The sequence below is a fragment of the Pyrgilauda ruficollis genome, unplaced genomic scaffold, assembly GCF_017590135.1.
Source record: "Pyrgilauda ruficollis isolate IOZ18807 unplaced genomic scaffold, ASM1759013v1 scaffold38, whole genome shotgun sequence".
Lineage (NCBI taxonomy): Eukaryota > Metazoa > Chordata > Aves > Passeriformes > Passeridae > Pyrgilauda > Pyrgilauda ruficollis.
The window spans coordinates 2,942,177-2,957,106 of record NW_024525267.1 but is presented as its reverse complement, the minus strand read 5'-3'; the positions used below and the strand labels follow the sequence as shown (position 1 = coordinate 2,957,106).

At 42.0% G+C, this 14,930-nt stretch overlaps 1 protein-coding gene across 7 annotated transcripts in view; it reads right to left on the bottom strand.

The window, feature by feature from the left end:
* Window positions 1–14,930, bottom strand: part of EML1 (EMAP like 1) — a 120,499-nt gene that overhangs the window by 77,066 nt on the left and 28,503 nt on the right. For 2 of the 7 annotated variants that reach the window (XM_041476227.1, XM_041476228.1), the window contains exon 1: window positions 1,179–1,433. The exons of 1 other annotated variant lie outside the window; for it this stretch is intronic. In XM_041476227.1, coding sequence (XP_041332161.1) covers window positions 1,179–1,245 — 67 coding nt within the window. In that variant the 5' untranslated portion in view covers window positions 1,246–1,433. Of the gene's footprint in view, window positions 1–1,178; window positions 1,434–14,930 lie in introns of those variants that run through there. 4 more of the 7 variants (XM_041476230.1, XM_041476231.1, XM_041476232.1 and 1 more) reach the window with 2 other exon arrangements.

Sequence of the window (14,930 nt, the reverse complement as noted above, 5' to 3'; positions counted from 1 at the left end):
CAGCTATGTCTGATGCAGTTGCTGTCATGAAGCAATTTTGTATGAACCTGACTCCAGCTGTTCAGACAGCAGTAGAAAGCAGAGACCACTACTAAAATGTAGAGCAATAAGAGATCCACAAATATGAAATATGAGATTATGAATGCTCAAAATTTTGCTGCTAGAAAGCAATAACTTGTACCAAAGTAAGGTATTTTGAGATTACAGTTTACCATGAAGAACTCTCTGTAATATTTAGACTAGCTGATTCATTTCCCTCAAGGAAAATATCAGCTACTTGAATAATCCCAAGTACTATGCAGGCCAATCTCCAATACTGCCTGTGAGAACACTTGCAGTTCCTCATCTCCTTCCTTTTTTACGACCCATCACTGCAGCCTGGCAGCTGCCCTGTCATGCTGCCACCCAGGTGACGCCACCACCCCAATAACCCCTACCATAAAAAAAAAAAAAAAAAAAAAAAAAAAAACCAGCAAAAAAAAAGAAAAATCCGTAACTGCAGGTCAACTCCCGTAACTCCACACAGGCATCTCGCACCTCAACACCGCCCTTGGCCGGTGCAGAGCGGCGCCGGTGGGCTCTGGGCGCGGGGGCGCGCAGGGGGCTGAAGGACACCTGCCCCCGCCGCGGCGTCCCACTGCGCCCCCGGGGTCACGGGCAGCTCGGCCCTGTGCATGTACACAAATACAGCTCTTATACATGCATATATATGTTTATTTATATATATACACACACATATATATATATATTTATATATGTGTGTGAATGTTGGCATACGCGCATATGTTGGAGACCCGCAGCGGTGGGCGATCGCTCGAGCTACCAGATCTGCCTTTGGGGAAGATGCACACAGACATCTACACCGTCCACATACGCACACGTATCTCTGCATATTCCCATGAAGGACGTGCAGAAGTTGCTCGCAGAGGCGCCCCGAGGGCTGGCAGCTTTCCCGCCGAATAACGGGGGAGGCTGAAGGGGGTGAAGTTTCCTCCCTCCTCCTCCTCCTCCTCTCCCCGAGTTGCGCCGCGAAGCCGGGCGGCCCTGGGCGGCGGAGACGCCGCCGGCAGCCCGGACCAGGCCCGCTCCCGGCGCTGCCTTCCCCGCGCCGGCCTCCGCCTCCGCCCCGCCGGAGCGCCGGGACCCCGCTGCTCGCCGGGGCTGGCCCCCGCCCTTACCGTTGCAGAACTGGAGCAGCGAGGAGGTGTCGTAGAGGCTGCTGTAGCTGGAGAAGCCGTCCTCCATCCTGCCGCTGCGCTCCCGGCGTCCCCTCGGCTGTCCCGGCGGCCGCCCGCTGCCTGCTCGCCCACACGCTGCGGAGCGGAGGCGGCTGGGGCCGCGGCGGCCTCGCTGCCTGCCTCACTCAGTTACCATGGCAACCCATTCACTCCGCCGCGGCTGGGGCGGCGGCCGCTCCGCTCCGCTCCGCCGCCGAGGCGCGGGGGGAGACCCGCGGGGCGGGGGGCGCCGGGGCGAGCGAGGAGCCGCGTCCTTCGGCCGGCGCGGCCGTCTCTCCTCGGCGGAGCCGCCGGCTCCGGGCCGCGGCTGAGAGAAGGACGAGCCGCGGGGTTCCCCTGCCGCCGCCGGACCGCCAGGCCCGGCGACACCGGGTGTCCCGAACGGGCCGAGGGGGAGCAGAGACACTGCCCGGCCCTGCGGCGGGAGATGCCCGCCGGTAACCCGGGGGTTACCCCGAAGCGCCACCGTGGACTCGGTTAGGGCTGGATGCCGGGCAGGGGTTTGCGGTGGCAGCTGTGCAGCCGGGCAGCCCCGCGTACACAGCCCCAGCATCCCTCCCTGCTGCCTCAGCCGAGGCTCCTCTTGTTTCTCCCACTGAAGCAACAAGCCTGCCTGTAATTGCACCTTATGCCCTCCACTGATTTCAGTGGCGATTCTCCTGGCTACAGGATGGAGCTGTCACGATAACATTGTAATTGATACTCTCTTACAAAACCAAAAAGAATTATACACACTGTAATTCCTTATTCCATTTTATACAGTTTAAACTATGTAGTTCGAAGAGTGATACACTTTCCCAATTCAGGATACTAAAATAGCTTTAACGGTTTAACATGTTTTTGTCTAGGTATATTCATAATGTCCATTCGTGGTGAGGTGAAGGTAGTAGTCCAAAACTGATGGCTAGTAATATTGTAAAATTATTTGATACATTTTGGGCTTCAATTTCTGTGCTAAGGAATGTTGAAGTGTCCAGTGACTGAAAGACATTTTTAGTTCAAGCTCCTCAAGGGACAGAAGGGAAATAGTTCATCTACACACATCTGCAGCACCTTTCATCTTGAAAAATGCCGAAGCACTTAACACATCTTGTCTTCAGTCCCCAGCCCTTCCAGGAGCTTTTTGCAGGGCAGCTCCATCATGTGGATCCATTCACAGGCGTGGGTTTGGTATATGTGAGTCTTTCCACCAACCACTAAACCATGGCAGTGCTAACACAAAAGTATGCTATAAAATTAGGCAGAGATATCAGTTCCATGTTAAAGCAGAGTGAAAAGTGCTCCCTCCTGAATTGCCAGTGCCAATACTGGTAGAGTTGAAGTAATATCCAGCACAAGCACTTACGCAGTCTGATGTGCTTAAATTGTATCAGACAAAACCAACTGCATTTTATAGCTGTGGGCTATACATAACAGAAAATTGTGGTAGTTTGTTGATATATAAAAAAAAAAAAACAAACAGAGATTTAAAAAAAATAGAAAATTACTTCAAAAATACAAAAGCATATAGGTATTCTTAGTGTTTTAAATGAGTCATGATTCATTCTCATCTTTTGTTTTTTTTTTTATATATATCAACAAACTAACAGATTTAAAAAAATAGAAAATTGCTTCAAAAATACAAAAGCATATAGGTATTCTTAGTGTTTTAAATGAGTCATGATTCATTCTCATCTTTAATACAGAATGCTTAGGTTTTCTCATGACCTATTCATTCATAAGCCATCAAATGTTTCAAAGATGCTATATTATTCTAAAACATTGTACACACACAGAAAGACATGGGATTTTTCGCAGACAAGTTGCAACAATAGAAAAATGAAGCTCATTTTCAGTAAAAATTCTGATTAAGAATTTCCTTCATTTTAAAACATTATTGCCATCATTTGGTTATTATTTTTGAGGTTGAGAAGTGTTTTAATGTGCTTGTTTTCCACCATCTTGAGACAAGAGGTGTGCTCGCCATAAGATGTCCTTCTGATGTATAAGTTTTGGAAAGCAAAAATATTAAATCTATGCCATCTAAAAGTATTATGTTTGTAGTAAAAACTGTGTTGTCGGTGAGATTGCTACAAAGATAAGAGAAGTAAATGCCCAGTAACTTTTATGAGATTTGCCAAAGTAGGAGAAAGGCCAGAAAGAGGCAATGCAGCTCCATTTCAGAGAGTAGAAATTAAAAGTCACTTAGAAACTCTAATCTAATCTACTCTTAGACAGCGATGCAACATGCAAAACCTTACAATAGATTTTCCATTGAAATTAACGGTGATGGTGTCTGTGAAGCCTTTCAGCTCAGTGTGCTGCAAATCAGCTCAGAGATGTGACAGAAAATGGTCTCAGCTCCAGCCTCCAGATGCTGTTATGATTCCATTAAGAAGGGAGCAAGGGTTAGAAGAGGGAAACACTTTCATAATTTAATGATTTTGAGACCTGTAACAATCTCATTATACTAAACTGCACCACAAGGCACGAAATGAAAAAGAAATTCTGTCTGGCTGTGGGAACAATGGCACAATGGATTGGAAGGCTGCACTGATCTGTCTCTGAGAATTCTTCTGGTATGGTGAAACAACAAAAAACTTCTAGTTGTCCATTTTTCAGTATACTGTAGCCTTCATTATTTGTACATTTCAAAGCCAGTTCTGTGGCAAGTGTGAAACCATAAAGGTGGGAATGTGGCATCCTGAGCAGTACAGTGGGGCTGGTGTATAGGGAAAGGATTTGTTGCTGTACACTTGTGCACACTGACTGCTGGCAGTCAGAAACTCTATGATGTTACATTTTTGAAAGCTGTATTTTATACCTAATGATTTAACTCATCTTGAGTAGTGTAATGCAAATAACTGTTAGCTAAGTGAGAATAAAAGAGCTTTCACCCATCTCTCAATGAATTTTCAGAAGTTAATATACTTCAATATTAGGACAAAAAAAGACTTGCTTTCACTCCCTGTTACCAGGCTGTAGTCAAATTTTACCAAATCATGGAATATTCTGAGTTGGGAGCGGTTCACTAGGATCACCAAAGTCCTGAAAATTTTGATGTTCCCTTTATCCCTTCCAGAAAACAGGATCAGTCTACTTTTGCCATGTGGTCGTAGCTTGGACAGCCTGCCCTTCAGAGCTGTCCCCTGGCTCTGTGCTGAATGCCACTGCTTCCAGCAGGCTTGTGGTGGGAGGGGTGATGGCACTGCCTAAGGGAAGGATGCTGGGATTTGGCTGTCAGTGGCAAAGCCCGCTGTGCAGAGCTGCTGATGGCATCAGGGGCGGTGAGCCCTTCAGTGCAGAGTTTACAGGAGGTGAAGGCTCAGTTCAGCACTGAGACTGGAGGGCTCTTCTTTCAGGTCAGTGCAAAGCCCGTCTGCTGAACAGATCAGGGAAGCTTGGATGGCTGCTGTGGACACGGAATGTACATTGTAACTAGAGAAATCTTCATCAGGCAAAACATCTAGCACCATCAGCAAATGTGCTGGTTTTGCTAAAATTTATCAGTGGATGTAATTATAGCATCTATTTTACCATGACTAACTTTTGAAGATCCCCTCAAGCTCTTTAGCAATCATTTGATAGGTCACATTTACTGCAGCATGATCAAAGGGAGCTAAGCTCATTTCTGTAGCTCACTGTGTTTCCATTTAACATGCAAGAGTCCATTTCACCATTCACAGTCTTACTTAATTCAGCAGTTGATCTCTGCTTGAGCCTGGAAGCTTTTCAATTGTATGCTTGTTCAAGGTTTGCTTTTCCTCTGTGAGTCAGAAGTTTCATCAATTAAAAAGCTGAAGCACAGCAACACTTGGTGCCTGGGCTCAGACTGCAACCCAAAACACAAGGTACCATGTGTGTGCTTCTCCCTGAATCATCTTGTCCAAAACAGAAGAAATGGGCATCGTTTCCAGCTGTTCATCCCCAGCACTGAGAGTTAGATGGACTGAAAGCTGGCATCATAGCACAGGCACAGTGCCCTGCCTCAGCATGGAGGACACAGTGCTTTCACAGAAGCTGGGGGCTAGGGCTGAGCAGCACAACGCCCAGCAGCAGCAGCAGCAGCAGCAGCAGGAGCGAGCTGCACACAGCAGGAGCCCTGGGGAAGGAAGAGCCAATGCCAGGTTTAGGAACTAGCAGGATGAGATCAGCACTTAGCAGAGAGAAGCTCTGGGGTTAAGTTTTGGATTTAGCTTCCTGAAATCTGATGAATTCCTGATTTATACTGATTTTTTAAAAAGTGTTTATTTGTTTTCCCTTTCCATTCAGAAAGCAGAAGGTATGTTGATTTTTTTAAAGAGAATTTCATGCAGTGAATATATTGTCTTCATTCTGCAGAAGTGGCTTTTTCTCACTGCTAAGAATATCTCCAGGTACTAGCTGTCAGGATCCCATCATAGGCTCAAATAAGGATTTCCTCTCCTAGTGTGGTAGGAAAGGAAGAAGTGCCTTGCTGCCCAGTCTCCTTTGTGAGAACACTTCAACCACTGGAATAATCATTCATTCTAAATAGCAGGACTCCAGTGCTTCAGCCACAGCAGGGAGCTTCATGAATGTCACTACAAAGCAGACTTCATGCATGTGGGAAAGATGGGGTATAAGAGGAGGATCACCATTATACCAGCACAGTCTGAGCGCATTAAAAATACAATGTAGCAAATGTGGGATGAAACCATCAAAGCTATGCAGGTTTAACAATCCAAATGAAAATATGTCGCAATATGTATGTCTATGTATGTTGTTTTAAACTACATATATTGGAATTATGGAAGTTTCCCTATAATTAATAAGAATAGTCTTAACCATATTGCCCTGGAAAAAAAATACTGTTTTGCAGATTGGTTAATTTGTAAATACAAAGAGAAGACTTTGAAGATGAAAAGAATAATGCTTTCCACATCTATGACTCTTCCTATTCAAAGATGGGAGGCTGCTCAGCAAACACTGATGCTTTCAGGTTTGCACCACCTTTTTGAAATAAATGTTGGCTTTATTCGCTTATTTGGAAAATGGGAAGAAAAACATGACACAGCCAAGGTCATGCTGGGAAGTCTGTGACAGAATCAAACCAGAATAACTACCAGTTATTGCACCAACTGCAATATGAGCCTACTGAGAATATCCTGCCTGTAAACACTGAAGATACTACTTGTATGGTTTGTTATGAAATGCTTTCAAGCACACTGCCTGTGGTAGAAATACTCTTATTTTTGCAAGGCCCCCTAACACGTTGGGTTCAATGCACATCAATGTATGTAATGGCCCAGTGCAGCCTTACTACTTCCACAGCTGTAACATTGAGATTTGAAACTGATGAGAAGAAAAATGTACTACAGATAGACATTCCTGTCTATGTGTAGTACATTTTCCATATTCCATTGCAATCTGCAGATGGGAACAGCACTTCTGAGATATTAATACTCTGTGAGATTGATGTGAAGAGGCACGGTGATGGATGGCATCACACAAAGTGATCCATCCACCCTTCAAAATTACTCCTTAGAAGTTTTCAGTTATAACTCAGTTTTGCAACCCTATTTTTGGTGGCTGCAGCCCTCAACAGAGCCTGAGAACTTCTGCTGGCAGAGCTCTTTGAGATCTGTGTACCATGGGGCACAAATCCTACCTCCTGTGAGAGAGGCATCTCTGGTATAATAGCTTTGGCACAGGTTCACCAGTTCACCATTCAGGGCACAGGAGGATCATTCCTACAGGTCTGTGTCACTTCCCAGGGGGAATTCCCTCCCAGCAGAAGGATCTTTCCTGCACCCACTGGAACCTCAGGGAGCCCCCAGAATGTGGGTATGGGGAAATGCTTTTAGCAAGTACAAAAAGTGATGCTTCTGTGTGGCTTGCAGCACACTGACACCCTTCTGCACATGGCTGAGATCAGTAGTTTTGTTTTAATTTCTATGCTATGATTACAAAGATGTTACTGCAACAGTATATATTCCAGAGATCTATTTCATGCATATATTTAAATAATATTTTGTTTAAATTTAGTGTCTGAGTTATATAAAGCCACAGCTACATAAATTTGTGCCTTCTGAATTATATTAGAGAAGAATGAGACTAGAGTAAGCTATAATATGGACATATTTCTTTAAAATTATATTTAAATAACAGCATAGCAAGTTGATAATTTAAGGTGTACACAAAAATTGCCATTTTTTAACAAAATGGTTCTACAGTACCCATTCTGTTCACTTTTTAGAAGGAGCATTTTAACTGGACTCTAACAATTCCCATAACATGTAAAACCCAGAAGAACAAACCAGGATGTTTGTCCAAAGGATGCATCAGCTGTGAGAAAGAAATCTCTGTCTTCTGCAAACAGGTACCCACAGTGCCTATGATAAGAGGGAAGGATCTCAGCACTCTATTTTATATTCCCTGGTCAGCAGGATGGTGGTTTAAACTTGTGCTTTACCAGAATTGATATTGCAAATTTCCCACTTTCCCATGTCACTGTTTCACTGTTTTTGGGATCCAGCACAATCAAGGGCACCTCGTGGGAACTGATGTCTACCAGGAGAATTTACTGTCAGCCATGTAGATAACAAAGCAGACATAAAAATGTATGGGTAAGACAAAGCACCATGTTGGTTCAATATATTAATGTTAGAAGGGGCTAGACAATCTCATTTATGGCACTTTCTACATTTGCAGTTATGTTACTGGAAATTTGCCCAGATATGGAAAATGAATGATGGCAAATATCTTCTGAGAGATAGCTGGAAAAAATAATGTATTTCTTCTAGTGGTTTCATATGTTATGCTTGCTCTTAGTGAGTGATTTATTGGAAAAACTGATTTGTGCTATTAAACAAGTAATAGGAAATAACTGCAGAGAGTTTACCTGTCATTTTAACTCCTGTCATCACATAATCCCATTTACCACTTCAACTAACTTAACTTCAAGTTTTACTTATCCATCCCCCTGTATCTTTTACCAAATATAATAATTATCATGCCAAAAGAGGTAGGGAAGAAAGAAGACAGTGTTTCATTAGTATGGTGTGGGGGGTTATTTCTGCAGGGGACCATACCAGTTCTGCTGGTTCAAACTCGTTCAATTTCCATGAGCTTTCCTTGAGTGGGTGGAGGAACAGGACAGTGGATTGCAGTGTGACCTACAAGGGCTAGGCAGGAATTTCAATCCACTACACTTGCAGATTCCTTTGATATCTTACAGAGCCCAAGACCACCTACATTGAGACCTTCTTGCCTCCACTGCTTTTGCTGCTGCAGCTTATTTCTGCTTTCCCAGGTCAAGATCCCAAGACACAACCTGGGGATGGAAGGAAACAGTTAAATCATCAGCCAATCTAAGCTTGGCCGGCTAGAGAAAAAAGCAATAGGAAATAATCCTTTCCTACAGTTTTCAAGATTACTTTACGCTGATTTCCAGCATGGGCTGTAGCTTTTATTTTTGTGGGTAACTATAGTTCTGAATTAAATTTTTTATTTACTTTGGAACAGAATTTGCCTTGGAAGAAACTTTTTTTTGTTCTGGTCTGTGCAATCACCCAAGGCGCACAATGTGATCAAAGCAATTCTGTGTTAAATGTGTTTTTTCAAAGTAATTTCTTTCTGCCAGTTCATAGCAAGTGCATCTAGAAATTTAGATAAATTTCACCTTTGAACTCCTTTGAACATATAAAATGCAAGAAATAAACTGCAAGAAAGGAAGTGGTTGAACCAAAGAAACCTTCACTGAATTGCCCAGAAACGCAAATAGGCATTAGGGTTTACATGGCAGGATAAGGTCCATACAGTAATAAAATATTTGGCTTTGGTGAAAGAATTCTGGTTGTTCTTAGAACACCTCTGCCAGCCAGTGCAAGGTGTAGGATTACTAATCCTCCTCAGGGTAAGCCATGCGTGGCATTCTTCTCTTTGGTGGTGGCATTCAAGAGAGTCCTGGAGGAGGAAAAAGTAATAGGGGCAATAATGGCAGTGTCTGAATGAAGCCCTGAGAACCAGCCGAGCCCTGCTGCCTGGCTGCCAGCCATCCAGGCATGAAGAACAATCGTACATTTGTCTCACATACCAAGTTACCTAATTTTCAAAACGTTTCCTGATGCAGCCCTTTAATTCTTAAGTATTTCACCACCTGACATTTCTCTCTCAAGCTTTCAAAGAAGTAAGAGAAAATGAGAGCTACAGATAACTGAAAGAAGAAAAACTAAAATTATTTTGTCATTAGTACTCCTAATTTAAGGAAAAAAGGGCAAGAACACAAGTTCTTTTCAACTTTTTGATGCCGGATAACCCCTCATTGTCCCACCACTTTCTGACAGAATAAATGCTAGGATAAATAATAGAGCAAATCTCAAAAGAAAAATATGTATTGTGTGCCATAAATTATACAAGCAGATGCAGCCATGAACAAGAGAATTAGGAACATAAAACCCCTGCAGTGTACACTGGCTGGTGAAGGGCTGGGAGTTGCCAAGGGACACTGTGACCACCATGCAGTCCAAGCTAAGATATTACCCTAAACATCAGCCTGCACCCCTGTTATGCAGGGGTCTGCCACTTTTTCCTTTCCATTATTCCTCTTAAATAGCTCTTTTTTTTTCTTTTTTTTTTTTCATATCAGTAGCTGTCTAATGAATGTTTTTGTCATAACCGTCTTGTGGTATATTTTGCAGATGTCTGAGAAATCTTGCCCTGAAGAATTTACTATCTTCTGCCCAAACTATCCCTTCAAATATTCCCATATTAAAGTGAATGAGTTTCCCTAAAATAAGGGATGGGTAGAATAGGTCAAGGGCCAACTCTTCATGTGTAACCTCAAAGAGCACCATCAGTTTCAGCTGAATTCTTGGTTTCATTCCTTTTTATTTATTAGAAAAAGTGCTATATAGCTTTGTGGCACTCTACACAGAAATAATTACAAATAACCTGGCTGCTTAATGCTCATCAGAGACTCCATTCAACTAAAAAGTCTTTTGGCAAAGTCAAAACTCTGGGTCCAGATTTGTCAGATTTAAACGTTCTTAATATATTCTCATTCTTTCATGATGTCTTTTATTTCAAGACATCAGCAGATAATTTTTGTTCAGCACTCATTTTAGCAGGGAGAAAAGAGTTTTGCAATATTGATGCAATTTATTGTTGTATGACCAATTAAGAAAATAAAGACATTTCAAAGAAGTTGATGGCATTAATTTCAGATAAGTAAGATGTTTTAAAGAAAACCCACATAAGACTCTGGTGAAGGACATTTTTCCAACTTCACAAATGACATTAAATACCATTTTATGACCATCCAAGAGTAATGAGTAAATACTCCTTTATGCTGGAAAAGAATACATGTGACTCATGATTTTCAGCTGTTGTAGATGTGAACTTGTGGAAAATGATGCAATTAGAGGCCAGAAGCAGAGCAAATTATCTATTCAGCTCTGCTGAGCAGATCAGAACTGCTGAAGGGCTGGAGAAAAAAAATGTCATTTTCTCTTTTGCTCATGTCCTCCATGGGCTACATTCTGCTTGGAGTTACTTCATATTCAAGCAGTACAGTTAAGGGAGAGTCTTGATATGATTTAGCATTTTTTATGTTTTCCGTTTGTCTGATGAAGAGTGCTTACTCTGTCATTCATTCACCATTTCCTTCCATGTGAAATTAGGCAATATGGCATATGAAATCTGAAACCCAGTTGTTTCCATCTCTGCATGTTTTCCCTTGGAACTCAGAAACTCAAGTTCTGCCAGTGTAGAGGAAGGAGAGGAAATGTAGTAATAAAGTTCCTGGCTTCATCACAAGCCCCTTTCTGAGCTGACCAAGGGAAGGTGTGTGGAAAGGGATTGAACTATCCAGGATAAGTATAGATGAATGGCAGATGTATGTTCATGTGAAATCAGAAAGAAAAACCCACAAAATAAAATCTAAGCAGGGACAGTGAGGCTACAAGTTGTCATGCTACAAATGCATAGGAGGAAGGCCAGGAGAGTGCTGTTCAGTACTCAGGGGTGCAAAGCAGCTAATGACAGATGAAGTGAGCAATGTACAAGTGACTGATGACTTTTTTGTATCTGTCTTCAGTAAAGCTGTATTTCAACAAATGTAGTAAGACAATCCTATTGCTGATAAATGTAGTTACACCTTCCTTGCTTCATTCCACTCCCACTTCCTCACTGCTTTCTTTCACCCCTCAGTCACAGTGATCTGTAAAGGTGTGTAGAGATCTGGATGGGGAACTGCTTCAGCTGAAAATTAATCCAACAAATAGGTGGCAGTTACTAAGATCAATTAGTTCTGCAGTTTGATCCATCTCTTAGCTCTACCACAATCAATGTTTTATTTTAAATTACCTAGATGTATTAACTTCATCCTATGATGCTTAAAGGGCAGACTGATTAAGTTTCTGAGTGAACGGATGTTTAATGTGTCAAAGAATCAGAAGTAGGAAAGCATGGGACATGTATTTTAAATTGGGGAAAAAAAGAGCAGTAGATTATTGATCCATTGATTAAATTAAATTTCTGCTCCGAAGTTTAGGATTTTTTAGACATACATGTTATGAGTGCTTATGTACCAAAAGGAAAATGGGTAGCATTCAGTTTTCCTTGTAAGAACAAAGTCTGTCAAACCAGCTTAGTTCTTCCCATGCCTGTATTGTGCTGTGGACAGGGGAAAGGGAGTTTGTGTCATGTAACTCAACTTCCATAAGGCTTTCTCCACATTCATGACACTCTTAGAAGCAAATGAGGAGACGCAGCCTTGCTGGCCCTGCTACACTGTTCAGGTGTAAAAGGCTGAGGTAACAAACAGGTGTAAGTCTGTTGAGGTAACCATACCTAAATAGTGGCACAAAATGGAAGGAGGTATGAAATATGATTCTGCACATCTTCCACCTTAGTCCCACTACAATCCACTTTTTCATTAGTGATTGAAAAAGGAAGCAGATGTAAATGTGCTGGTTGCAGCTTGGGAGCTCTGCTGTTGTTTTCACATGATGTTCACAAGTAATTGACTGGTGCACCTCAAATAATACCAATTTACTTAAAAAAAGAAATCTCAGTTGCTATGAAGCTGGAATATAAATTACTATATTGTTCCATTGGTTTTTGTGTGTCCTGAGATCAATTTTTCCCCATTAAAGTAATTGGTAATATATTCCTACCACCTCCAAGGGCAGGTGGTGAAGAAAACAGTTTAGTTTATATCAGACCAGAAAATAAAGTTTATATACCAAAAAACAAGTCACTTTGCTGAGTACTCATGTGCAGTGCTACTATTCTGGGGGCTAGTGATGGAGAATCAGCCTTTCTTCTCTCAGTCACTGGTGTGTGTCAGGTCAGGTCAACAAGAAGCAACCACAGTCCACTAGTGCTTGTTATAAAATGAGATAATGCCCCTTTCATTCTTGTGTGGGTACAAAGCAGAGTCAAAACTTGGCCAAAAAATCACTGTCACAGTTGCAACAGTGAAATGCCAAAAGCCTGAGCAGGTATTAGGACTGAAGTGTCCTCATTATCTGCTTCCCAATCAGTACAGGGGATGCCTGGGATTTCATTTTGCTGCTCTGTTCCCTTTTTTGGATCCACTCCTTTAATGCTCATATGGACAAGCTGATGAAGTGGAAAGGCAATTCACACTGGCTGAAGTATTTGTTTTCAGTTAAAAGCCACTATTTGCTGCTTAGCAGGCAAACACAAACACCTATGCAAAGAAGAGCTGTCACGGCATTTGAAGCGCCTGACTATCTGTAATCAGCACATCTGAAAATATTTTAAAGTGAGTTTAGCCTATATATGTCTTCATATCACAAAGTACTGCTAGGGACAAAATTGGATGTTGGATGTGTTTGTATTACTCCCTTGTATGAAATGAAAGGCATTTATGCATCTCTTTTGTCTGCATTCACACACACCTACACATAAAGGCATTCTGTCCTCCCTTTCCCTTATAAAGAATGATGATCTAATATGATTTATATCTTAGTGGCACAATTGCCTTAACAGGCACTGAAAACGATCATTAACCTCAAAGGCTAGACTGTCTAGTTCCTGTGCTTGCCCTTTGCAGTAATAACAGAAGTCGTTTCTATAAGATAGATTTGGCTTTTTCATTATCTAAGACATACATTTAAAACAATTAAATATATTAATCTTTTATGTATTTCTGAACCTAAACTGCAAGTTTTAAGATGATATCTTCACACTTTAAAACACACACAGGTTCTGCTTGGGTATAGTAGTGTGACATTTGAGAGAGCTGTGGCATTTGGATCTGTGTCCAACAGAGGGAGGTGTTCAGAAACACGGCTTTGATCCAAACTCTTTCTAAGACTAAGGAATTCAACAGAAGGGGAGAGGAGGACACACTCAGATGCACGAGAGCAATACATGCTTTACTACTGCAATTCCATTCCTTTAGCTGCTCTCTGAGAACTCAGGTGTGCAGTCACTGTTCCTTACAGATTCAGACCTGCTCAGAAGATTTAAGATCAGAGGATTTTTAGATCAGACAGGTGACAATATCACCTCTGTTTTGAAAGGGAACTATGAAGCTCTTAAAAAGAAAAAACACTACTTATTTAATATCAACCTCTTGATATAAGATAAACTCAAGCAGAGGTCCAGTCTGGCAGGCACTTTGGGTTCAGTAAAAACCTGAGATTACTTGGCTGTGCTTTCCTCACAGGCTGTCTCTATGGCAATGGGAAAATATTGTGAGGTATAGGAATGAAGGGAATATGACTCAGAGAGTACAGAAAAAGGAACATTCAGAAACATAATCCCCAATAGGCACAGAGTACACTTTTCAAAAATACACACAAATCAAAGAGAATCTGCTGCTGTTTTGCCACAGTGTTTTTACTGGAGAATGCAATTAATAAATAAGGAGCCGTGGTGCTGCTTGTTTTCATTCCCTCTATTATCAGAGGGAAACAGAAGCTGATGGTGAAGGAAACAGCAGGACTCTGCTCTGCTTCTTTGAGTTGTGCACCATTCTCCACAGGGCTGCCATGTGGCTGGAAATGTGTTTTTCACTAAGGGACAGGTTTGGACAGACTCCCTCAAGTCAGTGTGCTACTTCCGAGGCCTTTCCAAGTGGAAAGGCTCCTCCTTTCACTTGTGAAACCACAGAGACTACAGGAAGCCCCTGTGTGAAGTTCCCTGTCTCACTGACCTGAGTCCCACTAAAAATGGAATTTGGCCCAAATAAAAAGGCAGTCGCCCAAGGCAACAGCAGGGAGACATCCCTAGAGAGCATTGCACGAGCAAGAATCCCAGGCTAACCCAGACCTGTGCTCTGACTGGCCCATACCAGACTTCAGCTGATTAGGGCTTCAGCTTGCCACACAACAGGCATTTATAAAATAGCTTGTCCTTGGAAGAATTTCCTCCCCAGTTTTCCTCTTTAGATATTTAGTCCCAGGAAATATATATATATATACACACACAAATATATATATATATATATATATACACATGAGACAAGCTCAAGTGGATATATTTATATACATATTTTTTTCTCCTGCTTAAAAAAATCTTCTACCTCTTGCAGCTAATGATAATTTCATGGTCTGTATTAGCACTAGTCATTCTCTGAATCATTTATACTTTTGGCCTCAGTAGCACTCTGCCATAGTTAGTCCCACAGGTCAGGTATGCATTGTGCAAAATCCTGTCTTTTAATCAAATTTATATACTTAGTTTAATGACTCTTTATCCTTGAACTTCAAGAAGCAT